This window comes from Strix aluco, chromosome 24, assembly GCF_031877795.1.
Source record: "Strix aluco isolate bStrAlu1 chromosome 24, bStrAlu1.hap1, whole genome shotgun sequence".
In the NCBI taxonomy this organism is placed as follows: Eukaryota; Metazoa; Chordata; class Aves; order Strigiformes; family Strigidae; genus Strix; species Strix aluco.
Window position 1 is genome coordinate 6,821,748 of NC_133954.1, and position 27,434 is coordinate 6,849,181.

At 57.1% G+C, this 27,434-nt stretch overlaps 1 protein-coding gene across 1 annotated transcript; it reads left to right on the top strand.

Moving 5' to 3' along the window:
- Positions 1 to 8,152: 8,152 nt before the first annotated feature.
- On the top strand, positions 8,153 to 26,403 carry ACE (angiotensin I converting enzyme). Its single transcript, XM_074849759.1, has 25 exons — positions 8,153 to 8,426; positions 11,907 to 12,074; positions 13,469 to 13,556; positions 13,799 to 13,942; positions 14,189 to 14,380; positions 14,537 to 14,634; positions 15,158 to 15,330; positions 15,624 to 15,847; positions 17,372 to 17,516; positions 17,876 to 17,974; positions 18,209 to 18,331; positions 19,406 to 19,617; positions 20,152 to 20,288; positions 20,584 to 20,742; positions 21,143 to 21,230; positions 21,433 to 21,576; positions 21,807 to 21,998; positions 22,314 to 22,411; positions 22,696 to 22,868; positions 23,320 to 23,543; positions 23,779 to 23,923; positions 24,123 to 24,221; positions 24,619 to 24,741; positions 25,304 to 25,491; positions 25,759 to 26,403. Exons 1-25 carry the CDS (start codon positions 8,217 to 8,219, stop codon positions 25,953 to 25,955), a joined length of 3,843 nt encoding a protein of 1,280 aa, XP_074705860.1. The 5' UTR covers positions 8,153 to 8,216; the 3' UTR covers positions 25,956 to 26,403.
- Positions 26,404 to 27,434: the final 1,031 nt, after the last annotated feature.

The window sequence follows — 27,434 nt, forward strand, 5'->3', positions numbered from 1 at the left end:
CCACCCCATGGGGGGGATCTGCCTGTCGCCCCCCCAGCCACGTCTCTGCCGCCCTGCACCCCCCAAGCACAGCCCCAGTCCCCCTCTCCCAGGGCAAAGCCAGTGCTCCCCAGTTTTGGAGGAAAAGGGGGGTTCTCCGGTTAAACCTCCCCACGTGGCCTGGGGAGGGGGGATGGTGTGAGCCCCCCAGCAGCCCCTCACCATGGCCTCTGGCTGGGACTCCCCAAAATCCCTGGGGGAGGCCTTGGGGGGGCGTCTCTGCTCTCGATGGGGGGTATAATCTCATGCAGGGGAGGGGGCTCACTCCAGTTCAGAGCTGGGGGGGGTCTAAGTGATGTTTGGGGAGGGGTTGGAGGCAGACACCCACACAGCCCCCCCCGAGCCCCCCCAGCCCTACCTGCGGGTGCCGGGTGGTGCCGCCTGCGCCAGGCCCAGCGGTGACAGTGTCTGAGGGAGGGACAGGGCCACCGCGTTGGCAAGGCAACAGAGCGATGGCAAAGCGAGGGGGGGCTGCACCCCCCACATCGCTGCGGAGGGAGGGGGGGGTGCCATTGCAAGCTGGGGAGGGGAAAAGGGAGCTGCAAAATTGAGCGGGGGGGGGGGGATCACCATGAAGGGGCAGGGGGGAGCTGTGTATTGTGTGGCCCATCCCCGAGGGGGTGAGTCACTGGCAATGTGTGTGACCCCCCCCACACCCCCCCAAGCTGTGCCAGGCCCTGCCTGCTCCCACCCCGCACCCTGTGACACCCCAGCCCCAGACCAGGCCAGGAGCCCACGACCTGGCTGGGACAGCCCTGGGGGGCTCTGTCCCCTGACCGGGGCACACTGGCGTTGTCACCGGTTCATTGCGTTCGGGCAGCGCTAACGGGGGCCCTGCCTGGCTCTGGCCTAACTGGGTCCCCCAAATCCCCTGCACCCCCTCAGCAGCACCGAGGTGACGTGCTGGGAGCCAACACCCCTGCAGGGTGGGCTGGGAGGTGGCAGCAGGTGACATGTCCCCAAGGACCCCCCCACCTCCGCTTGGCCCCCCCCTCGGGACCCCCGCCGGCCGCCTCCTGCACTCCCCAGTGGGATGTCCCTGAGGGAGAAAAGTCTGGAGAAGGGAGATGAGGGGAGATGGGGGGTCCCCCCCCCCACCCTCCGGGGCTTCTCCTGGGCAGGCTGCAGGCAGGGTCCCCCGGGGGATGCAGCGCTGCGCCCTGGAGCGAGCAGCACCCCCGGACCGCCCCCGCGCCGTGTCCGTGTGTCCGTGTCCGTGTGTCCATGTCCATGTGTCGCACGGTGCCACTAGGTGTCACCAGGAGCCCGCGGTGCGCAGCGCCCGGGGGAGGGACCGACCTGGAGCATCCTCACTCCTTATCACCCGTGGGATCCGGAGTGACCGGGTGGGATCTGGAGCCCCAAAAGGACCCGGAGCACCCCCCACTGCCCCGGGCCAGAGCACCCATGGGAGCCAGCGCAGCCTCACGCCTGGAGCGGCTGGCGGGGTCTGGAGCACCCTCGGCCCTGGACCACCCATGGGAGCCAGAGCACCCTGGGACCTGGGGTGGCTGGTGGGACCCGGTGCCCCCCTGGTGCAGAAGCTCAGGTGTAACCGCCCCTGCTTGGGTCCAGGGTTGTTCCCTCCAGCCCTTCCCCTTGGGGCTGCTCGCACCTGCTCAGACCCTCCTGATAAAGGCACCCCCAAAGACCCTACTGAGATTCCCCCTCCCCAACATCCCCATCACCTTCTCCCCCGTCCCCGCTGTGGACTTGTGCCGTGGGGCACAAACCCCAGGAGCCAGACACCCACCCCCACCCCCCCACCCCCCCAGCATCAGTGTGAATCAGCAGAGCCGAAATCCCAGTGCAGCCCGGGGCCTGGTGGAGACCTGTCACCCCAAAAGCAAAGTCCAGACCCCGCTGCAGCCCAGGGCAGAGTCCCAGGGCCACCACCCCGAGCCTTCGCCACGGGGAACAACCCCGCCGCCGCGGGAGGCCGTGTACGGTGCTGCCATAGGAGCTGCTGTTGTCTCCCAGCCTGCGGCCGGGCTTTGTGACTGGGAAATGGTTTACTAGAGTTAATCAGCTAAGTCATAAAAGCCACCATAAACTGCAAACCTTGAGCTGTTGGGCTGTGCTCGGCCGGAAAGGGCTGGCCGGGTGTCTGGGCAGAGCGAAGGGAGGATTTCCTCCACCATGGGCCCACTGAGACCCCTGGAAAAGCCTCAGAGAGGATGAAATTTAGGGGTTCATCCTTTAGGATACTTGGCAAGACAAAAAGCTTCACCCTCCGCTGAGAACAACACTGTTGTAGTACAACACGAAACAGCTTTATAAATATTTATAACTGCATCCAGCCCAACAATCTTGACTTTCAGCAGTCAAAAACCCTACATGATTCAATGGATATGGTTGCTTGTCCCATCCACACAGCGGGGACAAACCCAAGGGTGGCACATGGCAATGTTTTCCAAGGGGTCCCTGCACCCGCTGTCACGTGCAAGGAGACTCGGCGGCAGCTGATCTGGCAGCAAACAAGCCCCTTCTACACTGGCCAGCACCTTTCTCTTACCGGGGAAGAGCGAGCCATTTGTAACCAGCTCTTTCATTAAAGACATTGCTGGGGGCATAATGGCTTTATTAAATCTGCCTGAGCTTTCCCTCAGCTGGCAATAATAAAATCCTCCCTGCACTGCCGGGACAGTGACATGCTGGTCAGGTAGCAGAGTCAGTGCTGGCTGTCCTGGCATGAACCTGCGGGGCTCGGGGATGCTTGGGGGTGCTCAGGGATGCTTGGGGCTGCTCAGGGATGTTTGGGGCTGCTCAGGGATGTTTGGGGGTGCTCAGGGATGCTTGAGGGTACTCAGGGATGTTTGGGGCTGCTCAGGGATGCTTGGGGGTGCTCAGGGATGCTTGGGGGTGCCACAGCTTCCTGCGGATCAGTGAGTTGAAGCAGCTCAGCAGATGCTGCTCCAGCTTTCCGGCTATCAGCCAAGCCTGGCACCCACTTTGGGTTTGTCCTGGGCTGCCGAGCACCCACAGATTGATAGAAGCATCATGAACTGATAATTGATGGTAAAACCAGCAGTTCCTGTCCTTCCCTGGCTGCTCACTCCCACCCTGGCATGGGCAGCTTCCCTTCCCTCCGCCAGAGATTATCAAATTACCATTTTGCTGACCTAACCTCTTTTGGTTTGTTTTTTTTTGTTTTTTTTTTTTTTTTCCCTTCCTAAATCAAGTTTTTATCGCTAAGAAATGCTAATTTGCAAGATGCCTCCCCGGAGGATTGAAATTCAAGAGCCCAGCTGTGTCGGAGGAGCCGAGCTGCCGCCTGAAACAACTCCACCCGCTGCGGTTCCCCATGAAATCCCAAACCTGGGGCAAAATTAACAGTTTTTCACTAAATATAAGAAGAAAAAAGAATCACGTTGGAAGGTTTTGTGGCTGCCAAGGGAGCGGCTGTGGGGTAGTTTGGGATTAAGCACAAAGTGCCCTGCAGGGTCACGTTGAGAAGGTTGGTCCCCAATTCCCTGGGGTTCCGTGAAGGCTGAAAAATGGGTGATTCCCAGCTGGGACAAAGCTCTCCCAGGAACCTGGCACCTTCCCGGGCCGGGGATCGGAGCAGCCCGGCTGGAAAAGACCCTGGATCTCTTCCAGGCAGCAATTAAGCCACCCTGTCCTCCCCCTCGCCAGGAACACAACTTTGCTGAGCCGGGCGGGCGATACGATCAGTGCAGCCAGTGCAAACACTTAATCTCTTTCAGAAGAGGCTGAAGGCACGTTTATGGCGATTTTTTAATAGCAGCTTGGATAAACAGCCGCGATATCCCGCACCGGGCTTGCAGGCGATGATTAATGCTCCCAGAGCAGTCACGCTCACTCGCCTCGGGGCTGGGATTGTTTTCAGTTATTAAAGAAGGGGGGGGAAAAAGGAAATAATGGACTTTGCAATGTTTTATTGGGCTGATGGGTGTGGAGGGAACACGTTGGCCTCTTTGCTCACCCTGTACCGGTGCCCAGCTCAGCTGGCTGGTGTGGAAGCGGGGATGGAGGGATGAAGGATGAAGAATGAAGGATGAGAGATGAAGAGGGATGAAGGATGAAGGATGAGGGATGAAGGAGGAGAAATGATTTCTGGCCAGGCTTTTACTTCTTGCCCTGTGGTGCTCCCGGTCATGTGCCTGGCACTGAGCACATCTCCTGCACTGTCGCTGGGGGCTCCCCAGGGGCTCCCCAGAGGCTGGCTATTGGGGTGTTGCATTTATTTATGACCCTCCCAAGACATGGGCTTCATTTAGGGGCCCTAAGCCGATGGCTGCCTTCAGCACCTTGCATTTTTCAGGGCCTTGTGATGTCATAGCGCATCCTCGGGCTGCTGGCACTGGTCCCAGCCAGGGGGATGGAGCCTGAGGAGATCCTACAGTGGAAACCACATCTCCAGCCCCTTCCCATCCACCACCGAGCCACCCAGTGCTGCCCCGTGCAGCCAGCCCGGCTCACGTGTGTCCCCCACACCCACATCAGGACCAGCCTCCCCAGGGTCATAACCCTTGTCCCAGGGCAGGCATGAGCTGGGAAGCTTTTTTTGCAGGGCAGGGTGGAAATAGTGCTGATAAGGAGGGTTTCTGCTGCGTTCAGCCTCTGGCAAGAGCTGAGTGTGCACTTGTGATAAAGCAGCAAACGCTACTGTGCGGCCGAGGGTGACCTCCCCACAGCCCATTGCACCCCATCCCCATGCAGAGGGACCATGCCAGGCTTTAAATATATTTTATCTAGGGAAAATCTGGAAACAGCCCTGCAGTGTTGCTAAAAAACCTCAGCAGAGATATTTTGCAGTCAGCCAGCAGGACCCCGGAGTGAGGACTCCTGGGTTCCTCTCGCCATTCCAATCCCCAAGCCCCTGTGACATTGGAAGACTGGCCACAGCACTTATTCTAACAGTTCATAATTATTGTAGCAATCACAGATCTGAAATAAATGGCAAAAATCCCAGTTGCTTGGGGTGTTTCTTTATTTTTTTTTTTAAAGATCAGAAAAAAGCTATTTGTTTACATGAAAAATTTGGACTGAAGAGGTGGTTTTTCCTCTCTCCCTCACGGCAGCGTCACCGCATCTGGGAAAGCAGCTTAACGAATTATACGCTATGATAATTGATTGAATTCATCAGTAAATAAAGCAGGAGCCTTTAAACTCGGGGTCTGGAGAGGGAGGAAAAAAATTCTCCACCAGTGATTTGTACCAACCAGCACAGGAGCCATCGCGCCCATGAAACCACAGCCATCGGGAAAAGTAACAAAAAAGGCTGCACATCTGATAAAAAAAAGCTTTTTGAGGTTTAAATCAGGAGGGAGTCCTTTCTCGCCCCTCCAGAAGCTCCTTAGTTGCTCAAACAGAGAGATGGCTAAGACAGGAGTTTTGAAGCACCCTTTGAGAGATGGGATGGGGAAGCCAAAAATCTAGTTTATAATAAAAGAAGGGAAAAATGGGCTTGAGCATCTGCAGCCAGCGGCTGTAGGGCTGGGATATACCCAGAAAAATCACCAAATCTTCCCAGCACCAGGGCCATCCCCAAATACCTGCTGCTTCACACAACCACCCAAGCTCACCCTCTCCCATCCCGCTATCACAGCCATTACCTTGCAGCTCCCCTAAGAAATATTTGCTGTCAAATTCCTTATTTCCTCATTTTGGGGACTCTGGAGCTGGGAGCTGCACCAGTGGGTGCCCCTGCCAGCACTGCCAGCAGTGGGCAGAGAGATTTACAGGTCTGGCAAGCCAAGGAGCTTATCTAATAAACTGAGAGCAAGTTGTGCTCCTTCACAAGTGAGGCACCACCATGGTTGCACCCCCCGACGTGCTGCAGTGATGGTCTGGCCACCTCACACGTGTCCATGCACACGCGCTCTAGGGAGGAGGAGGACAACAGCTCCGTTCAGCTGGTGATGGCGATGCAAGCCGATGGGAAGCATCCTCCCAGCCCAGGGTAGCCGCCGGGGACACCACATCTCGCCCAGCATCTCTCGAGCCCACGTCCCCGCGAGTCATTTAGCATCCGTCTCCGTGGCAACACATTTTTCACATCCTTAGATACTTCCTGTCCCTCTGGTCTGTGGCGCTGGCAGCCCCCGGTACCCTGCCTGCTGGGAGCAGATGGGAGTACATCACCCACCCTGGCAACCCTGAGAGGGGTGGAGAGTGGGGACTGGTCCCCCTGCTCTGCAGGGTGTCCCATAGGTGTCTCTGAGCCCATTCTTGGTGGGTGCTGGGGCACAGCATGGATTTGGGGCAGCACAGAAGCACCAATGGGCATCTTCAAGCTTACAAGCATCTCACCTGTCTTCCTGAGCCAACAGCCAGCACCCTCCCACAAGTAGGATGTTTTCCTGTCTGACCCCAGATGGAGCTTTATAGGATGGGATGCCATGAAGTTGCGGTCATCCTTGGAGATGCAGCCCCTCTTGGAGGGACTGGAGACGCAGTCGAGAGGACCTCTTGCCCAGCACAAAGTCCCACTGCAGCCCCTCTTGCATCAGCCTTGGAAGATGCTCATGTGGAAAATGATGGAGACCTACCCTTCCCCTGCGGGGTCACCCATCAGAAACACCAACTTTGGGAAAGGCTTCGCTTGCTGGGATTCCCAGATACCAGCGTTCCACTGAGATTGCAGAGCCCATTTCAGCCACGCCGCTCACCCGAGACCCCCACCGGTACCGGTGCTGGAGGCTGTGCCACAACACCCTGGAGCCGGGAAAACCCCTCCCCAACACAGCTGGGAACGCAGCTGGCGCACAGGAAATCTCCATTCATTGGCGCTTGGTCACCAGCCAAATTGGAGCCAAACCAACCACTTTTTTCCAACTTCCCAGTAAATGAGTTTCCAGAGACCTGTGGCTGGTGGGGAAAGGGGTCAGCAAGGGGGGTGCTGGCTTCGCCCCTGGCTCCATGACGTCCAAGGATCGCAGGCGGTGCCAGTGCTGGTGCACACCCATACAGGCTCGGGGTTGGGGTGATGAAGGTTGTTTGGGTGCCCACATCAGGTGGTGGGTGGTAGGGCAGGGTGGGAAGCTGTGATTTTTGAAGGGAGGTTTAATAGACATCAGAGGATTGCAGGGTCCAAATCCCTTTTCTTTTTTGGAAATGGCTCTGCACACCCTGTAGGATGCCCAGTCCTGGCAGGAGGACTCACCCCTTGCTGAGGGGGCACGCTGTCCCCCCCCCATGCTCTCCAGAACCCAGCGGGGCCAACAAGTCAAGGGGTTTCTCTCTGTTCCCCCCAAAAAAGCTGTCCCCTCCATGGCCAGTGTCTACTGTGTCCCTAAGGGGTGGTGGCCCCAACAAGGGGCGATGGGCTCAACCAACCCGGGTCTTTAGCTCAGCCTGGGCACAGTTCCCAGCACTGGGGCCAGGCCCTGGAGGAAAGGGATTTAGTTAATTAAATAGAAAGAAAAAAAGAAGAAAGGAACTATCAAGCCCACCAACATGGGTCTGGTTTTCATTTTGAAGGAACTTTTTGTTACTTGTTTGTCATCAGACTAATTTCTCCAAGTCCAAAACACTTGGTGTGATGTGATGGGAATTCCTTCACAGCCAGCAGAAATATTCCGTTTCTCCGAAAAATTAGGTTATGTCAGGAAGGAGGTCACTTTGGCAAGAAACAGCAGGAGATGGACCTTGGCTGCCCTCCAAGTGAGTGCTTTTCCTTCTGTGCTTGCCCTCGTATCCCGCGGCGGGTGGCCGGGGCGCTGCTGAGGGGCGTTCGCCGCGTGATGCCAGAGTGGGGAGGGGATCTCCTGCCAAGCGCCATGGTCCAGTCGAGCTGGATCCCCCTGCGCTGAGCCAGGAGGGGACGGGGACCCTGCAAAGATGGAACTGCCTCCCATCCACCCTGTCCACCCCAGCCTTTCTCCTCCTAGATTTTTTTTCCACCTTTCCTTCAATTCTTGTCTGTCTCCTTTCCTCCCTTCTGTCCCAGCCCCTTCCCCTTCCCTCCTGGCATGGCCAAGCACCAAAGGGACTTTGTACCCCAAGGCAGCACTTGCTCCCTGCTCCTTCCCGCAAGCCCGGGAGCCGCCGAAGGGAGAGCAAAATGCTCCGGTCTTATCTGCGAGGGGAGGCAGGCTCGGTGGGCAGGGTTTGCGCGAAGGCTGCTGGCTTATAAGCAGCCGGCAGTGGAGGGAAAGCTCTCGCAAGGCACCGACCGGGGCCCCCCCACTCTGTGCACCGCTCCCGCCGCGATGCCCCCGGCACTGGGGCTGCTGCTGTGGCTGAGCCTGGCAAGTGCCCTTCGGCCCGGCCTTGAGCCCCCCAACCATGACCCCACCGAGGAAGGGGCCATCCTCTTCGCCAGCGCCTACAACAGCACAGCTGAGCTCGTCCTCTTCGAGAGCGTCTCGGCCAGCTGGAATTACTACACCAACCTGACGACCGAAAACGCTGCTCTGCAGGTGGGTGGCGGGACGGGGGTGATGCCACCGCAGGGGTGTCCCCAGCACCGGGGACCGGGGGGGGCTGGGGCATGGTGGGGACACTTGGTAGGGTCTCCTCGCTCCCCACGGGCTCATTTCTTGGCACCCCAGGATGCCAAACCAGGGCTGGGACTTGTAGCCTGGGAATTATAGGGTTTTGCCCCAAATTGGTCCTCAGAGAGGCTCTGCCCCGGTGTGACAGCCCTAGTCCTGGAACAGAATCTGGGTTATTTTTAAAGGTGGTTCCCTCCTACCAGCACCTTCCACTTTCCTCCCCCCCTTTCTGGACCAGGGTCAGGTGTTAAGTGTCCCTGTCCCCGTCCCTGCCTGGTGCCACCATGTCCGGGCACTGTGCCATGTCGGAGCCCCGCTGCGTCCCGGCGCTGGGGGCTTTTGGGCTGGGGCAGACGCTGGGAGCCCAAAGTGTGCACAAGCAACGGGGTGGCATCGGGACCAAGGCTGCCACCCCTTGTCCTTGTGTCCCCAGCCCACGGGGGCGAAGCCAGCTTGAGAAAACACTCCAGGCTATGGGGGATTAGACTCCAGCCCAGCTACACGCGGGCAGAGTGGTGGCAGGGAGCAATGCTGTGTGCATCCCACAGGCATGTGTGTGTTTTGCCGGGGGGTTGCGTGTGTTTGGGCTGGATTTAGCAGTGCAGGGAGTTCGACAGCTCAAGGGCTGCTCTCAGCCCCTGCCTGGCATGGATCGGGGAATCACGGTGCCTGGGTGGGCTGCAGAGGTTTCCCTGCTCTGGCTGTGCCCAGGGAGCTGCTGCCTACTCCGGCACCGGGGGGGCACAGCCACGGTGCTGCATGTAGCTCAGAGATAAACCTGCCGCCCCATATAGATGGTGGTGCACAGGGGTCTGTGCGTTCGGGGACCCCAGCATCACCCCCGCACCCCAAGGGCTGCCACACAGCTCCAAACCTCTCTGGATCCCACGGGGAGGGCGGGGGGGCAGAGTGTGCCCTGCAGCAGGAAGGAATCACGTTTTCCTGCATGGGGAGGGAAAATCACTGCCAAGTCCGGCCACAGCCAACTTGGCAGGACACCCGAGAGCACCCAAGTGCCCCTTCAGCCTTTTTTCGGCGAGCTGACACAATGTCTGGGCAGGTGCCCAGTGTCTGCTGCAGATGTTGCGGTGGGGTCGGGGACCCTGGGACAGAGCAGGAGCATCCCAGCCACACCGAGTCCGAGGTCTTAACCAGGGAAAGGACCTTGCATGGGCTTTTCTCAAGAGGCATTTCCAGGCCAACTTTCATCTTTTCCTGTGTTAATAAATGCCTGAGGATCATGGCCAGGTGCTCCCTGCAATGTCAAAGCTCCCAAGCCAACCCAGTAAGAGGAGGGGATCCGACCCCTGGGATCACCCCACTGACAGAGTAGCAGGGAGGTGTGCGGTGAGATGGGGCGGCACTGGGTACTAAAGGGTTAATAGGTGGTCAGCACAACCCGAAAGGCTGAATTTGGGGGATCAGGGGAAGCCTTGGGCCAGGCAAACCCCACACATGTCTATAACACAAGAGAGGCTGAGCCAGGCCACTACAGTGTGGGCAAGCGCAGGACCTGCCGTGAAAGGTGGCCCTGGGACAAAGTGACACCGGGACAAGTGGTCAGAGGCAGGGCAGCAGCCTCGGCCACACAGGGACGGACAGAGGGACGCTGGAATGACAGACAGGGAGCTCGGCCATGGGACAGGGCGGTGTACGGTCTGCTGCCAGCTGAGGCTCTGGGCGAGAGACTGGTGATGGTGTTTGGAGTCCAGGGGCTGCTCATGGGTGCGAGACTTCTTCAGGTGCTGGGGGTAGAGCAGCCCCAGCACCCTGGGCCTCATCCTGCGCTGCTGAATCTTCACTCTGCAGCCAGGAGCAGGGAGGGACTGGGGTGGGGGGATTTGGTAGGGAGACTTGGGGGCTGTGTGTGCCCAGGGGCCTCTGAGACCCCCAGAGGGGCACCCCCACAGAGAGATCTCCTGGCTGTGGGGGAGAAGGGCCGGGACTGGTGGGTATGGCTGCAGCGAGGGGGTCTCAGGCAGTGCTGCCAGCCTCAGCTCGCTCTGCCGGAGCTGTCAGGAGAGTTTAGGGTACAATTTGCCTGACCAAACACAGGCGCCTGTTCAAGGAGAAGACGAAACACAGCTGGACTCTGCTTCCTGCAGCTCCCCTGGCTCTGCAGCGGGGTCTGGAAAGGGGTAAAGATATCCCCCACTTAGTGGGGTGATGTAAGAGCATCTTGCTCCAGTGCAGGGTGTCCATGGGGCTGGCCCATCCTGGCGTGCCAGAGCATCAGGGACAGAGTGATGCTGTGGGTGCTGGGGTGTCCAAGGAGGTGGTGGGCAGCCCAGGGCACCCGGCACTTTTGGCATCCCCACTCCCCTGTCCCCCGGCCTCATGGGTGCCTGCCCCGGGCAACCTCCAACGCTGCCACACTGTAACTCCTTTCCCTCCCCACTGCCAGCTGAGGGAATGTGAAGATTAAAATAAAACAAACCAGGCTTAGAGCCAGGCTAAAAATGCCACGAATAACAGCTAATGAGCTCCATCAATCATGCCGGGACAGCACATGGACACAGGCGCTCTGCACCTTCTCACTCCATCCCGCGCATCGCCTGGGCCGGGATATTCTTGAAAAATCAGAGTTTCCTGAAAATACAGCTGACACTGGCCAGACTGGGATGTGACTGCCCGCAATACACCCCGTCCCCAAATCGTGGCCGCTGGCCACAGCTCCAGCTGCCTAAATAACCCCCCATGGTGCAGGCAGCTCTCGGCCATCCCACGGCCCTGGGAAGGGAGGTCGGGGCTGGCAGGAGATGGGTGACACTGAGAGACCCAAACCCAGGGGACGGGTACAAATGGGTACCCCTCTGCAAGGTGAAACCCAGATATGGCACTTATAGGGCACGGGCTGCAGACAGCGAAAGAAGAAATGTATAGATCTAGCACGGAGGTAATAGGAAGGAGAAAAGTGAATGTCGCATCTTTGTAGTTTTCCTTTGGGCTTCTGCAAAGGTGAGAAAGGGCAGGAATAGGAATAAAATGAAGCCAGACCTCTGAGCTCATTCTGAAACTGGGGTCTGGCAGTTGCCAGAGCCAGCTCGGGAGCACCCGGACACCCTGCCCGCATGGCGTGGCCACCCCTGTCCCAGCATCCCCACCCCATCCAGGCCATGACACACCGGAGTCACCCCCAAAGCATCCTCAAAGGCCACCTTGGCGCGTGCTCACCAGGAGCGCCGCAGGCAAGCGGGGGCTGCAGACGTCACCGTGTCAGCTGGAAGCTGATGTCTCTACCTATGAATGTCACAGACTGGGGACAGCCCTGCCTGCTATCTCGTGTCCCGTCCCCTCTGGCTCCCACAAACCCTCGTGGCTCTGAATCCAGCCCCCAAACTGTCACCTGGGTGGTGGCATGTCCCAGGGCTGGTCCTGAGCCCCTGTGTCCCTCTCACCATGCAGGTCGAGGCATCACTGGAGGAGCAAAATTTCACGGAGCTGTGGGGGAAGAAAGCCAAGGAGCTCTACGGCAGCATCTGGAGCAACTTCAGTGACCCACAGCTGAGGAAAATCATTGGCTCCATCCAGACCCTGGGACCCTCCAACCTGCCCCTGGAGCGGAGAGAGAAGGTAGGCGAGGTGCTGGCAAAGCCCTGAGATTTGCTGGGCTGCTGCAAAACCCCTTAAAGGGATTTTTCCCAAATTTCCAGGCTCTGTTGCTGGCCTGTTGCCCCTCCATTGCATTTTGGAGGGTGTTCCCGGCCTCTGCAAAGGGAAGACAGTGACAGAGGGAGGAGATGGAGTGCTCTCTCTGGGGGATGTGGGGTGCCTGCTGGCCCCATTATCCAGCCCTAACCTCCTCTTGGAACTATCCCAGTGGGAACTGGAGATTTCTTGTTTATACGGAGCAGCCTTGGGTGTCACCTGGAGACCAGCCAGTCTGTGCCCATGGCCAGTGGCCATCTGGCCCAAACCCCACCCCAGGGCTTCTCAGGGATGCAGCCCCCTGAAAAGGAGGGCTGCTGTAGCCACTCAGCTCCTGAGCCCTCCCTGTGAGCCCAGAAGTGCTGTGCCTTAGTGACACAGTTCCTCACTAGGGACATCAGGACATCCTGAGCTTTCCCCATCACGGTCCTGAGCTTTCAGGGTAGTTTACCTAAATGCAAGGTGATTTTCATTTTGTGAAAATATTGTCCAGGCTGAGGCTGGCAGCCTCTTGCCTTTGCATGAGCACAGGGACGCTGGCACTGCCATCCCCTCCAGCATGGCCCATGGCTCCCTGACAGCCCTCCCCACCGAAACCCTGGCAAAGCCCTGTGACGAAGGACAAAGCCCTTTCCGGAGAAGCGTCAGCCCTGGTTCCTTCCAGGAAACCCATGCCTGCCCTCTCCCAGATAACAGACAGCATCATGTCTCCTCCCTGCACATCAGCCATGTCTCACCCACCCCTGGGCAGCTCCATTCCGCAGCTGCCACCATCCCCTGTCTCCATCCCCTTCACCCGTCCAGAGCAGAGCGATGGGAGTGGAGAGAGGGATGGAGCAGAGGAATTTCCTTCCCTGGGAATGGACTCCCCAGGCAGGTTCCAGGAAACCCCCTGTTGCTATTGTTTGCTGTTGTTGAAGTTCACAGAAATAAATCCCCCTCCTCCTCCTGCTTTTCTTGTTATTTTTTTTTACCCACTTAGATAAACAGGCTGTGCCACAGCCTTGTTGACAAAGAGTTTTATAAATAGTCCCACTCCGGGACGCCACGAGCACAAGTGCCGTGTTTGGGGGGGGGTTCAGCGAGCGGCTGTGCACGGGTTGTCTGTCCCAGAGAGCCTCCCTGCTCCCACCATGTGATGGGTGCAAAAAATCTGGGTGATAACATGCTTATTTCACCAAAAACACACTGTGTAAACACACCAATCCTCCTCCACATCCCTCCGGACACAAACACTCCAGAGCTGGGAAGTCTGTAGATCCCTCCTGAAGGGCCATTCCCATCCCCTTCCAGCCCCAACGTTTTTTTCTTCCCTGTAGTACAACACCATCCTGAGCAACATGGACAAAATCTACTCCACAGCCAAGGTGTGTCTGCCCAACGGTACCTGCTGGGACTTGGAGCCAGGTATGGTCGCTGTGCCCCCACTCCTGCAGGGTGCTGAGCACCCTGTGGCCATGAGCTGGTCATGGTCCCCACATCCCCAGTGGGTTGGGGTTGGTAGGTCCCACCCATGTTCATTGGGGTTGTTCCAGGGCAAAGATGGGTATTTGGGTCTGCCCCAATGGTGGTGGCACCTTGGCAGAGCTATGGGATGTGACCCCCTCTCCTGCCCCTCTCTCATGTCCTACTTGTCCCCTCTGTCCCAGACATCTCGGATATCATGGCCACCTCTCGCAGCTACAAGAAGCTGCTCTATGCCTGGGAGGGGTGGCACAACGCCGCGGGCAACCCACTGCGCGCCAAGTATGAGGAGTTTGTGAAGCTGAGCAACGAGGCCTATCAGATGGATGGTATGAGCAGAATGGGGGGACGCAGGGGGTGGTTAGGGATCAGGGGTGGGAAGCGGCGCAGTGGGGTGCCCTGCTGCTCTCCCCATTCTGCATGCAGCTGGGCATCCGACTTCCATTTCCCCGGTGTCAACACTTTAGGGAAAGGGCAAATACCCTACTGCTATCCTCTGGTCCCAGCTCTTGGGGCTGGGTGGGTGGAAAGCGCCTGGGGGTCGGTGCCAGGGATCATCACTGCCTCTCTGGCAGGATTTGAGGACACAGGCAGCTACTGGCGCTCCTGGTATGACTCAGCCTCCTTTGAGGATGACCTGGAGCATCTCTACAACCAGCTGGAGCCACTCTACCTCAACCTGCATGCCTTCGTCCGGAGGAAGCTGTATGACCACTATGGCCCTAAATATATCAACCTGAAGGGTCCCATCCCTGCTCACCTCCTGGGTAAGAGGAAGGACCACCAACCTGTGCCCAGGGGTGCTGGTGGGGCCAGAGGAGCACACGCAGGGCCATAGTGGGACAGGGAGTTCCCAGTCATCACTGTGTTTCTCTTCCTCCCAACCTACCACCAGCTCTGCTCCAGCTGTTTTCTCTCCTCAGGCAACATGTGGGCTCAGCAGTGGAACAACATCTATGACCTGATGGTCCCCTACCCCGGGAAGCCCAACCTCGATGTCACAAGCACCATGGTGCAGCAGGTGATGGGCTCAGGGACTCACTGGTGGCACCAGGGGAACAAAGCTGGAGGGGGTGTTGGCCAAGGCTTGTGCATAACATTGAGTGGTTTCTCATACCTGCATAGGGGACAGCAGAAAAGCCATGTCTGGGAGGGGAAGGGACAAAGAAATTATCCCAGTCCCCCTCTGGCAATGACCAAAGAGGCAGTGGGTGGGCAAAGAGGAAGGACAGTGTGGTGGAACTGGTGCCAGTCCCTGGGTTGGGGGCTGTGTCCACACCATCACACAGCTCCAAGCCCTCCTGGGGCATCAGCCCTGCTCCCCTCTCCTGTCCATGCTGGGCACCAGCACCACTGTTCACTGGTTCTTAGGAACGCTTACCCCATTTCTGGGGCCAAGGCTCCCCATTAGGGTGAGGGGACAGGACCCTTGTCCCTTGGAGGGACCCACCTCATCCTCACGGTGCTGGGAGAGCATCAGAGACACTGTCCAGCGCATGGGCAGCCCCTTCCTCAGCCATAACCTACTGCCTGCTGCCCACCAGCGCTGGAATGCCACGTACATGTTCCGGGTCTCAGAGGAGTTCTTCACCTCCCTGGGGCTGCTGGAGATGCCCCCTGAGTTTTGGGAGAAGTCCATGCTTGAGAAGCCGACGGATGGGCGGGAGGTGGTGTGTCATGCTTCAGCCTGGGACTTCTACAACCGCAAGGACTTCAGGTGCGTGGAGGCATGCAGGGGCCCAGGGCTACAGGGTAAGACCCTCCTCCATCCCCCTTGGTGGTCACCATTTTGGGTACCCCCAGCCTGGCCATACAGCCCAATCTGCCACTTTCTGGGGTACAGTCTTGGGGCACGACACTGCCCTGCCTTCCCCTCCACTGGGTCTTTTCCCTTCCCCATGGGGTGCTGCCACCTCCTCAGAGGCCCTGGAGGGTCCTTCCCATCGAGGGGGGGCACAGGCAGCCAGGGTCCCTCACCAGCTCAGGCAATGCTGTGTTTTCACCCGGCAGGATCAAGCAGTGCACGACGGTGACCATGGAGCAGCTGTTCACAGTGCACCACGAGATGGGCCACGTCCAGTACTACCTGCAGTACAAGGACCAGCCTGTCTCATTCCGCAGCGGGGCCAACCCTGGCTTCCATGAGGCCATTGGCGATGTCATGTCCCTGTCTGTCTCCACTCCCAGTCACCTCAAGAAAATTGGTCTCCTCAGCAGTGCCACTGAGGACACAGGTATGGAAGCTGCCCTGAGGAGCTGGGTGGCCAGGAGGGCTCAGGCTCAGTCTGGCAACGCAGCCCAGAGTAGGCAAGACCCTATGGCTGATTGTGTGACTTTCATCCACGCTTAGATCCATGCACAACTCCTTCTTGGCTCCATGGGTTCATGTAGGGATATGGTGGAGTTGAGAATGGTCAGTGTGAGGTTAATGGTTGGACTAGATGATCTTCAAGATCTTTTCCAACATAGATGATTCTGTGATTCTGTGGTTCTATGTAGGATCCATCTTGTCTCCATGGCTTCATGCACAACTCTTTCTTGGCTCCATGAGTCCATGTAGGACCCTTCATGATTCCATCCTCTTCACCCCTGAGGGCAGGAGAGATGCTCTCCAGAGCCTGTCTGTTCCTTTCCCTTCCCTTCTCCATCAGAGCCCCAAACCTGGAAGCAACATCTTTGTACTTGATCAGCTGTGACCTTTCGAACATTCCCCCTTCCCTTGCCAAGAAACATCCAGCCCCGGAGCTCCCGGTGTAGCTCTGCGGAGGTGGCACTGAGCGCTTATGTGCAGAGTCACGAGGACAGTCAGCAGGTGACATGTCTGCCTGCCAGCCGGCACGGTGGAGGTGGATTTGTCGCTGCAGGGCACTGCTCGGCTTGGCAAGTGTCTCTCCCTCCGCCCATCTCTCAGCCGACACGTCAAAGCAGACAGCAGCAGAGGAAACCAAGTGTCTGCAGACTCCTGCCGCAGGCGGCTGCTTTGTGGAGGAGGGACAGTCCTGGGGTCCTCCTGCCTTGTCATTAAACACGTTTCATGATGGGGAAGCCATTACAGCAGCCAAGAGCATTTGGGCTGTTGTTGCATAAACACCACGGAGCAGATGGTCCCAGCCTCAAGGCGTTGCTGCCCAACTAACCAGCCCTTGGCAGCCATGCCACCACAGCGATGGCAGCCAACAGCCCCTCAGGGCAGTGCTGCCAACCCCTCTCTGACCCCACAGTTTCAGCTGGGTCTCCAGCAGGTCCTTCTCCAACCTTCCTTCCCCAGGTTTCCTTGTGGCAAAGGGGAAACCAGATCTCACCATCCTCTGTGCTCCCCATGACATGGCGGTGACTGTCCCAGAGTTTACTCTGGTTTTGGGTCTAAACCATGAGAATCCTTGCAGTTGTGTGACAGACATGCAGCCCAAAGCCACTTCACCTTGAGTCCCCCAGGCTGAACGTGGGAGGAGGGAACCATTAGAATTACACTCACCAGAGACTTTCTCACTCTGAGGGCCAGGCTGAAGCCAAGGGGACACCGAGCTTGTCGCTCCCATCATCCTCACTCAGTAAAAAGGCACGTGTTGCCCCAGGCAGGAGCTGCATCTAGAAAAATCTCCTGTGTCCTACGCGGCCTTCTCTAGGGAGTAAAATTATATGTTGAAATGCTGCCCCCAATGAGATTTGCTCACCCTCTTGTCCACAAAAAGTCTAGTGTCCATACCACTGTCCAGCCAGAGTTCTTCCCAACCTAGTTCAGGCTCTGTTTCATGCAGAGAGCAACATCAACTACCTGCTGAAGATGGCTTTGGAGAAGATCGCCTTCCTGCCCTTCGGCTACCTCATCGACCAGTGGCGCTGGAATGTGTTCAGTGGCCGCACACCCCCAAACCGTTACAACTACGACTGGTGGTATCTGAGGTAGAGGACAGTCACCAGGGGTGGATGGGGGTGTGGAAGGTGGGGTGTGCAAGGAGCGAAGTCAGGAAAGAAGAAAGGAAGGAAAAAAAGGAAAAAGCAAGGGAGATGGTTGGAAAACAATGGATAGATGGGTGGGTGGGGTGGACGGGTAGATGAGTGGGTAGGTAGATGGATGGATGGATGGATGGATGGATGGATGGATGGATGGATGGAGAGATGGATGGAAGGAGAGATGGATGGAAGTACATGGAAGTACACTCTAATTGTGTCAAGTTCTTCAGCCTTGCCTTCCCGTTCCCTGCCTCGTTTCATCTGCCTCCCTCTTTACAGCTCATGCCCTTGTTCTCTGTTGTCTGCAGAACCAAATACCAGGGTATCTGTGCTCCAGTTTCAAGGAACGAAAGCAACTTTGACCCTGGGGCAAAGTACCACATCCCTGGGAACACCCCTTACATCAGGTAGAGGAGGTGCTGGCAAGGGGATGGAGACTCGGGGAGCAGGGGGAGTCGGGGCTCAACTCTGCGGGAAGGGACTGGGATGTGTTACTCCTGCTCAAGACACAGACACTATCCAATGCTTGGGAGCACAAATGGTGGGGACCTGACATGTGACAAGGTGCCTTCTCCCACACTCTAGGACTTGTTTGCTTCCTTTTTGTCCCCAGCGCTCACCTTCATGGGTTTCCTTGACAGGTACTTTGTGAGCTTCATCCTCCAGTTCCAGTTTCACAAGGCGCTGTGCCAGGCAGCCAACCACACTGGTCCCCTGCACACCTGTGACATCTACATGTCCAAAGAGGCTGGAGCCAAACTCAGGTGGGGACAGAGGAGGGTTGGGACAATTGCCATGGGCAGATGTGTGCATGGAAGCTGATGGTGTGCAAAGGAAGGAAGGAAGGAAGGAAGGAAGGAAGGAAGGAAGGAAGGAAGGAAGGAAGGAAGGAAGGAAGGAAGGAAGGAAGGAAGGAAGGAAGGAAGGAAGGAAGGAAGGAAGGAAGGAAGGAAGGAAGGAAGGAAGGAAGGAAGGAAGGAAGGAAGGAAGGGAGGAGGGGAGGAAGGGAGGAGGGGAGGAAGGGAGGAAGGAAGGGAGGAAGGAAGGGAGGAAGGAAGGGAGGAAGGAAGGGAGGAAGGAAGGGAGGAAGGAAGGAGGGAAGGAAGGAAGGAAGGAAGGAAGGAAGGAAGGAAGGAAGGAAGGAAGGAAGGAAGGAAGGAAGGAAGGAAGGAAGGAAGGAAGGAAGGAAGGAAGGGAGGAAGGAAGGAAGGGAGGAAGGGAGGAAGGAAGGGAGGAAGGAAGGAAGGAAGGAAGGGAGGAAGGAAGGAAGGAAGGAAGGGAGGAAGGAAGGAAGGAAGGAAGGAAGGAAGGAAGGAAGGAAGGAAGGAAGGAAGGAAGGAAGGAAGGAAGGAAGGAAGGAAGGAAGGAAGGAAGGAAGGAAGGAAGGAAGGAAGGAAGGAAGGAAGGAAGGAAGGAAGGAAGGAAGGAAGGAAGGAAGGAAGGAAGGAAGGAAAAGTGGCTATGGAGATGGCTGGAGAAATAGCTTTGCAGATGGATGAATGGATGGATGGAAATACATGGAAGCACTGGGGTGGGGTGAGTGGTCCTCACCAGAGCACTGCTGTTGTCCCTGTCATGAGCTCCCACTCAGGCAAAAGGTCACTAAAGCACTTTTGGTTCCTACTGACTCCCTGGGTGTTAACAAATGCATGAGTAGGTGATGGGGAGTCCTCAGTCCCCGTATGCAGGACAGATGGGGGCTTCAGAGCCAGTTCCCAGGTTCCTGTCCCACTCAGGATTAGCATCTTCAACCCTTGCAATGCTGAGATACCACCACTGCTTTTCTCCCATCCATCCTCTGGCCTCATGCTGGCTCTTGCTGCCCCACTCCTTTGCAGGGAAGTGTTGAAAGCTGGGTCTTCCAAGTCGTGGCAGGAAATTCTGTTCAACCTCACTGGTATGGATAAGATGGACGCTGGGGCCCTCCTGGAGTACTTCAGCCCTGTCACCAAGTGGCTTCAGGAGCAGAACAACAAGACCAAGGAGGTGCTGGGCTGGCCTGAGTTTGACTGGCGTCCCCCTGTCCCTGAAGGCTACCCTGAAGGCATTGGTAAGGCTTCAGCTCCATCCTGACTCTGGGGAGGGGCAGGAAGATGTCTCTGAAAGGACATCACTAACCATCAGGCAGGACAGTGCTGAGGGAGGTCTCTGCTGTGGGTGTGGGAGGTCCCCATGCCAGGAGAATGAAACAACCAGCTCCATGTGGAGTCCCAAAGGGTGCTGCTTGTCAGGAAGCAGCTGCCATCACCAACCCCTTGACGTACCATTGTGTCCCTGCCGCTGTAGTAATGCCATCAGTCATGGTGTGACAGGTCATTTATCTTCAGCTGTTTTCTGCTCACATGGGAGGGTCTAGGGCATGCAGCTTGTCCTGTTATCCCTTCATCTGTCCAACAGGACACCCCAGCTGTGTCTCTCTGCCCCCATTTCTTGGCTCAACCTGCCCCCAAGTTGTGGCATCCTCCAATGAACCTGCAGTTCTGGGAAAAGCTGAACCATGGCTTCTCCATGGGGTGATGCTCTTGCAAAGAGAAGGACTGTCCTGACCTTCCCCCGCTCTTCCCCCATTTATCTCCTTCTCTAGACAAAATAGCAGATGAAGCACAAGCTAAAGAGTTCTTGTCCCAGTACAACAGCACGGCCGAGGCAGTGTGGAACGCCTACACCGAGGCATCCTGGGCCTACAACACCAACATCACCGACCACAACAAGGAGGTCATGGTATGGGAATGACCCTGGGGCTGTGTGGGGAGAGGCAACAGCCAAGGCAGGCAGCTGGTACCCAGGGCATATTTCAGATGAGCTCTGAAAGCCAGGGCAGTCTCTGCCCCTAGCCAAGGGGTAATGTTCTCACCCAGGAGGTGTCTTTTCCATGAAAAACCTTGTCATGCCACGAGGTACCCACAAGGGCAGCCATGGGGAGGTTGTCAGTCATGGCATGCCAGGTGGTGTTTCTAGTGATGCCCTTGAAGATCTCCTTGAAGTAACTCCTTTCTGTCCCCTCCTGCTCTTGCAGCTGGAGAAGAACTTGGCCATGTCCAAGCACACCCTTGAGTATGGCATGAGGGCCAGGCAGTTCGACCCCTCCGACTTCCAGGACCAAAGCGTCACGCGCATCCTCAAGAAGCTGAGTGTCATTGAGAGGGCAGCCCTGCCTGAGAATGAGCTGAAGGAGGTGAGCTGCAAGGGGACAGAGCAGGATGGGCAGTCCCTTGCCACTACCCTGGGTGGGGACACAGTTTCTCCCAACTTTTAGGAAATGTCACTGAGCAGCCACCCCTTACCCTTGAACAAAGTGATAGTTTGGTACCTTCTACACAAAGCCATGATCCTTGTGTCCAGGATTTCCCACCCAAAGGTTGCTAGCCCAGGCTGCAGTGGGGCCTGGCTGCTTGGGTGACAATGGTTGCTGGCCCCAGTCCCTCCTATATTGACTCCATTTTGTCTCCATTTGGGGTCACATTTAAGCTTGGAAGGGACCAGAGGAAAATACTGGAGAACATCTCAATGGGCTGTGACATCCTCCAAGAGCAGGAGTAAGATAACCAGCTCACATGATCTGATTTTCTTTGCAGTACAACACCCTCCTTTCAGATATGGAGACCACGTACAGCGTAGCCAAGGTCTGCAGAGAGAACAAAACCTGTCATCCTCTGGATCCTGGTAAGATTTGACAGGGTGTCCAGTGATTCATCTGCAGCAGGCCCGGAAAGGAGGGGTTTTTAACAGGGACATGGGGAAAGGTCATGAAGGGACCTTCCCACCTTCTCTGCGATGGCCCCTGAGCAGCACATTGGGTCTAGCACCATTGCGTCAGTCCAGCCCATCCGACAGCACCACTTTGGCAACATTGCTCTCCCTTCAGATCTCACGGACATCATGGCCACCTCACGGGACTATGATGAGCTCCTCTTTGCCTGGAAGGGCTGGCGGGATGCTTCTGGGAAGAAGATTAAGAACAACTACAAGCGATATGTGGAACTGAGCAACAAGGCGGCTGTGCTCAATGGTCAGTGTCCTGCTCCCTCAGAGATCCACCATGGTCTTAGCACCCTGTGAACAGAGGATTGGGCTGATCGTCCAACTCATGGCCGAAATATTGAGGGTGTGGAGGTCCCACTAACTCCCATGAGATCCATTATCTCATAGAGATGGAGGGACCTGGGTGCCTGGGCAGCAAGACAAACTGCTGTCCAAGAAGGGCAGTGTCTGACAGCTTCTGGTCTTGCCCTGCCACAGGCTACACGGACAATGGGGCCTTCTGGAGATCCCTGTATGAGACACCCACCTTCGAGGAAGATCTGGAGAGGTTGTACCTGCAGCTGCAGCCCCTGTACCTCCATCTGCATGCCTACGTACGCCGGGCCCTATACAAAAAGTATGGTGCAGAGCACATAAACCTGAAGGGTCCCATCCCTGCTCACCTGCTCGGTAAGGGCTCTGCTCGAGCAGAGCTGTCTCCCACCAGGCAGTTTGCTCCAAGTCATGCCAAGAGCTGAGCTCTGGCTGAAAGGCCAAGACCCCATGAGGTGGGTCTGCAGAGACCAGTCTGCCCCAGGAAAGGGCAACACAGTGTGACTTTCTCTCTCCTGCACGGACAGGCTCCTGCTTGCATCACCCATGTGCAGGCAGGGCAAGGACCAGGCAGGGTGATCCACCTTGTGCAGGAGTCAGGAGTAACTGGATGTCTTTGCTCTTCTCTCCCTGTCTCCCTCCTGCCATGCATTGTCCTCCTGTGCTTCCCAGGCAACATGTGGGCCCAGTCATGGTCCAACATTTTCGATCTGGTGATACCTTTCCCAGATGCCACCAAGGTGGATGCCACCCCGGCCATGAAAAAACAGGTCAGTGCTTTTCCAGGCTGCTCTGGGCAAGCCCTTTGGGACCCAGAACCCTTCAGCTGTTGCCACCACCTATGTTGCCAAATGCTCTGGTGCTGCCAAAAAACCTCCATGCCTCTTCCATATTCTCTACCAACCTGGGTATGCCAAGGGATGGATCCAGCTCTAGCTGCCCCCCTGCCCAGAGAAACAAGGCTGTCCCTGGCCTCCCACCCTTCCCACAGACCCCAGTACCCCTAGCATCCCCCTCTGCCCCTCACCAGGTCCTCTGTCTGCTCTCTCCCCAGGGCTGGACACCAAAGAAGATGTTTGAAGAGTCGGACCGTTTCTTTACCTCTCTGGGCCTCATCCCCATGCCACAGGAGTTCTGGGACAAGTCCATGATCGAGAAGCCAGCAGACGGGCGGGAGGTGGTGTGTCATGCCTCAGCCTGGGACTTCTACAACCGCAAGGACTTCAGGTGCCCATGGGGAGAGAGTGGTGGCTCCAGCTGACGTGGTGCTGGGGCAGGTAGCAATGTCTTGGGAGAATAAGGGCACGTGGCCTGATGCCACCCCAGTGTCTCTTGCCCTGTGGCTGCAGCAGCCCCACTCTGGCATTGCCACTGGTGCCCAAGATGCGGGAACTGCTGGCAGGAGTCCCCATGGTGGACAGAGGGCAATCAATGCCTTTCCTGCCATGGAGAATGGAAAAGACAGTGAACAGGGACATGGAATGGGCAGAGGCAGCAGGAGATGCAGGAGAAAATAGAGAGACCAACCCAATGGAGTAGGACCAGTCCAGCCTGGCATCAGATGTGGGGTGGGGGCATATGGAAAGGGAGGCCAGAGGGAAAAATAAGGAGTTGTGATCATTCCTGGAGATTTTTACCCCAGCACTACCCTCCCTTCTCCCCACATGTCATGATCCAGGATCAAGCAGTGCACCGTGGTGAACATGGACGACCTAATCACAGTGCACCATGAGATGGGCCACGTCCAGTACTTCCTGCAGTACATGGACCAGCCCATCTCATTCCGCGATGGGGCCAACCCTGGCTTCCATGAGGCTGTCGGGGATGTCATGGCCTTGTCCGTCTCTACCCCCAAACACCTGCACAGCATCAATCTGCTGGACCAAGTCACAGACAACAAAGGTGAGCGGGCAGGGGAGCGCCACACAGCAGAGGTGGGGGCGTTCTGGGGGCAGCTGGAAATGTTGGTCAGGATGGGGTGGGCAGGGAGGAAGGGGTCAGGGACATGCACGGTGGACTTGCATGCACGGAGGGGACAGGACCTGGTGGGGACACCCTGCTCTTGGGCAGAATGACCCATACAGGGTGGAGATGCGGTTACAGCACTGCCTTGCTCACACCTTCCCACCCTGGGCAGAAAGTGACATTAACTACCTGATGAGCATTGCCCTGGACAAAATCGCCTTCCTGCCCTTCGGGTACCTCATGGACCAGTGGCGCTGGAAGGTGTTTGATGGGCGGATCAAGGAGGATGAGTACAACCAGCAGTGGTGGAACCTCAGGTGTGCTTGAATTCAGACCCCTCTTTGGTGCAAGGGCCATCATCCCGCTGGGTATTTCCTCCCTGTGGTCCACTTGGCTGCAATGGGACATGATGGGATACATAACCCCTCACACTGTCCTCACACCCCGCTGTGTCCCCTCCCGGCTTGCCTCACCTTCTCTTCCCCATGTTGGGCTAACTCTCCCTCTCTGGCCCAGGATGAAGTACCAGGGCTTGTGCCCACCAGCACCAAGGTCTGAAGATGACTTTGACCCTGGGGCAAAGTTTCATATCCCTGCCAACGTTCCCTACATCAGGTGAGCAAGCAGGGCTGGAGCAGGAGGGACACCACTCGCACACAGAAGCAGGATCTCCAGTTGTTCAGATGCCAGTGATGGCACCTTATTTCATGGCTGGTGACATACTTGGTGGTACCACCCTGAGGGTGCTGGGCAGCTCCAGGGACCCTGACAAAGCCTCGGAGAGGAAGGCTGGATTTCAGGGAATTTCTCCCTATCTGAGGAGGATGGGCTTATCTACTCAGGCAGCCATAAAACACGTCAAAGGAGAAATAGCATCAAAGAGCTCCAAAGCCAGTGATGCTCCTCCAGACTGGGAGGGTGCAACCAGGGGATGAGGGGGGCCACATCCTCTCTTGCCCAGCTACTAGCAGGGCCCATTCTCATGTCCTCACCCCTCTCCACCACCCCCCAGGTACTTTGTCAGCTTCGTGATCCAGTTCCAGTTCCACCAGGCGCTCTGCGTGGCAGCCAACCACACGGGTCCCCTGCACACGTGTGACATCTACCAGTCCAAAGAGGCTGGGAGGATCTTGGGGTAGGTGCGTGGGCAGGGCAGAGCCAAGACATTTATGTCCCCAAATACCTCAAAGCCAACCCAGCAAGACCAGAGGCAACGCGGCCCCTGGTCATCCATCCCCTCCCTGCCCCAGCATGGGGTGCTCTAGGGGGGGACCGCGGGCAGGGGCACCTCGGGCTGGGTGCTGGGGCTGTGATTGCAAAAGCAGCCACTAGATGGTAGCTGGGACCCTGGCAGGTGGAAGGCTCCCTCCCTCCTCTTCCTCCTCCGAAGCCCCCTGTTCCTTAGGGAAAACAGCCCCCTTGCTTCAAGACAAGCACCTGCAAAATTAACCCTTTCACCCAAGAACTGCTCTGCATCAGTCTGGATTCACTGGAGGGCTTTAATCCATGTAAACCCCCTCTTTCCCCCAAACAAAACCTCCTTCCCTGTGCTCTGGGCTGGCAGCCCTGTGGTGCTGGGGGCACAGACTGTACCCAGAGCTGCTAATACCAAAAGCCCCAAGTCCTGGGGAAAAGGGAAGGGCTGGTGGCCAAGAAGGTGATAGGGAACCCACTGGAGCTGATTTCTCCTGCCACAGGGAGGCCCTGAAGCTGGGTTTCAGCAAGCCGTGGCCCGAAGCCATGGAGCTCATCACAAAACAGCCCAACATGTCAGCTGATGCCCTGATGAGCTACTTTGAGCCGCTCATGACATGGCTGGTGAAGGAGAATGAGAAGAACGGGGAGGTCCTGGGCTGGCCTGAGTACAGCTGGACTCCTTACACAGGTATGCAGGGCTCGGCCAAGCACAACAGGTCCATGATGGGGCAGATCTCAGCCCTCACCAGGGCCAGGATGGGGCACATGTAGAAGATGGAGCTGTCTTGGTGCCCCTTAGCCAGCCAAAAAAACACAGGGTGTTTGGATGCTTCTCTTTGATTTCCCATGGAGCTGAATCTAAAGGGGACAGGGCATCCAAGAGACCAGCAAAGGGAGAGCTGGTGGCCCAACACACCTCAGCACCAACCATGTCCCTCATTTCTCCATTTTGCAGCCACTCCAGCCCAAGCTGGCTCCGACCGAACTGATTTCCTGGGCATGTCCCTGGCTCACAATCAAGCCACAGCAGGCGGCTGGGTCCTACTCGCCCTGGCACTCCTCTTCCTGATCACAACCATCTTCTTGGGCATCAAGTTCTTCTCAACCAGGAGAAAGGCCTTTAAATCCAGCTCAGAAATGGAACTGAAATAAGGCAGCCATCAGCAGGGGAGCACGGACAGGGTGCAAGCATGGGAGTTTGGCCAGGCTGGCAGCTATGCCATGGGCACATTTGCCAACAAAGCCATGGGTTTCCACAGCCCAAGACTCCTCTCTCCAATCAGGTCAGACGTTTTTTACCACTATGCAAGAGCCAAAGCAGAAAAGAGCTATTTATTTGTCAACGTCTGCATCAGGGGAAAGAGAAATTCAGGCACCGGCAGGCATGGAGCTGTCACAAGCTGCCCCTGCGCCCAGAGCTGGGAACTGGTTCAGCCTGGACACCCACCAGTCATCTCTGACCTGTGGGCAAATCCACAGAGACTTCAAGGGACAGAGGGCAGTTTGGGGAGGGACGGAGCACGTTCCCAATCCTGGTTTTCCTGCTGCCAAGCTGTTTGCTTGCATGGATGAAAAATAAACCCATGTCTTGTCACCCTCAGAGCAGCAGCTCGACTCCTTTTTGCAGGTGATCTGGGAGCAAACTGGGACAGAGCTCTCAAGCAGGAGAGCTGCCACCCCAACCCTGTGCAAATATAAATCCCTGGGGACCAGCTTGGCTTTGGGGTGATGCACCTGCAGCACCCAACCTCCCCCATTCCCATCATGAAAGTTCAGCATCCCCTTGCAGCATCCCCATCCTCCTCTAAACTGTGGCTCCCATCTCAGCTGACAGCTCATGGGTTCACCGTGGAGCACGTGCCTAAGGGAGGGGTTGAACTGGGGCCAGAAATCCCCAAAGACCAGGACTGAACCGTTTAAAGGGAGGGAAGGGTGGTGTCACCAAGCCCAGGCTGGGACAGGGCTGGAGCTCGAGACTGCTGCGACTCCAGCACGGGGATGACATGCATTTACGTAAGAGCTGGGAGGGCTCCGAGGTCAGTGATCACCTCCCGCCCTCCAGCTCCTGATTATCTTGGGATCAGCCGTGCTTGAGGCTTTTTTTCCCCTCCCTGTCTTTCTTCTCCTTCTGTAAATAAAACTTCATATTTGTTCTGCAGTGATTAGGTGCAAAACTAATCCCAGCCTGGGGATTATTGCAGCCTTAAAGAGCTGGGATCTGCTGCAGCCCGGAGCAGCAGGGGAAATGAGGGGATCTGGGATGATCCACCCGTCCCCCTCCCATCTGATGGCCTCTGCCCTCGATCATGTCTTACATGTGGAAACTGAGGCCCGGGAAAGGCTCATTACACCCGGGAGAGGAGCAGAAGGCAGGTGTCTGCCCACCCACGCTCGGGTTTTTGTTTGCTTTCAATCCTCCTCCGAGCACAGCACGCCCACAGGGAGGTGAAACCCCGACTGCTCATGTTCCTTCTGCAATCCCCAAACCCGGGGAGCAGCTACCCCAGACGCCTGCGCTCACCCCGTGTCCTTCCCACGGCCGCATCCTGATGCATCTGCTTTATATCCCAGCACACCAGGCACCCTCCTCTCCCCCCTTCCCGGCAGCACGATGCTCGCGGAGCAGAGACC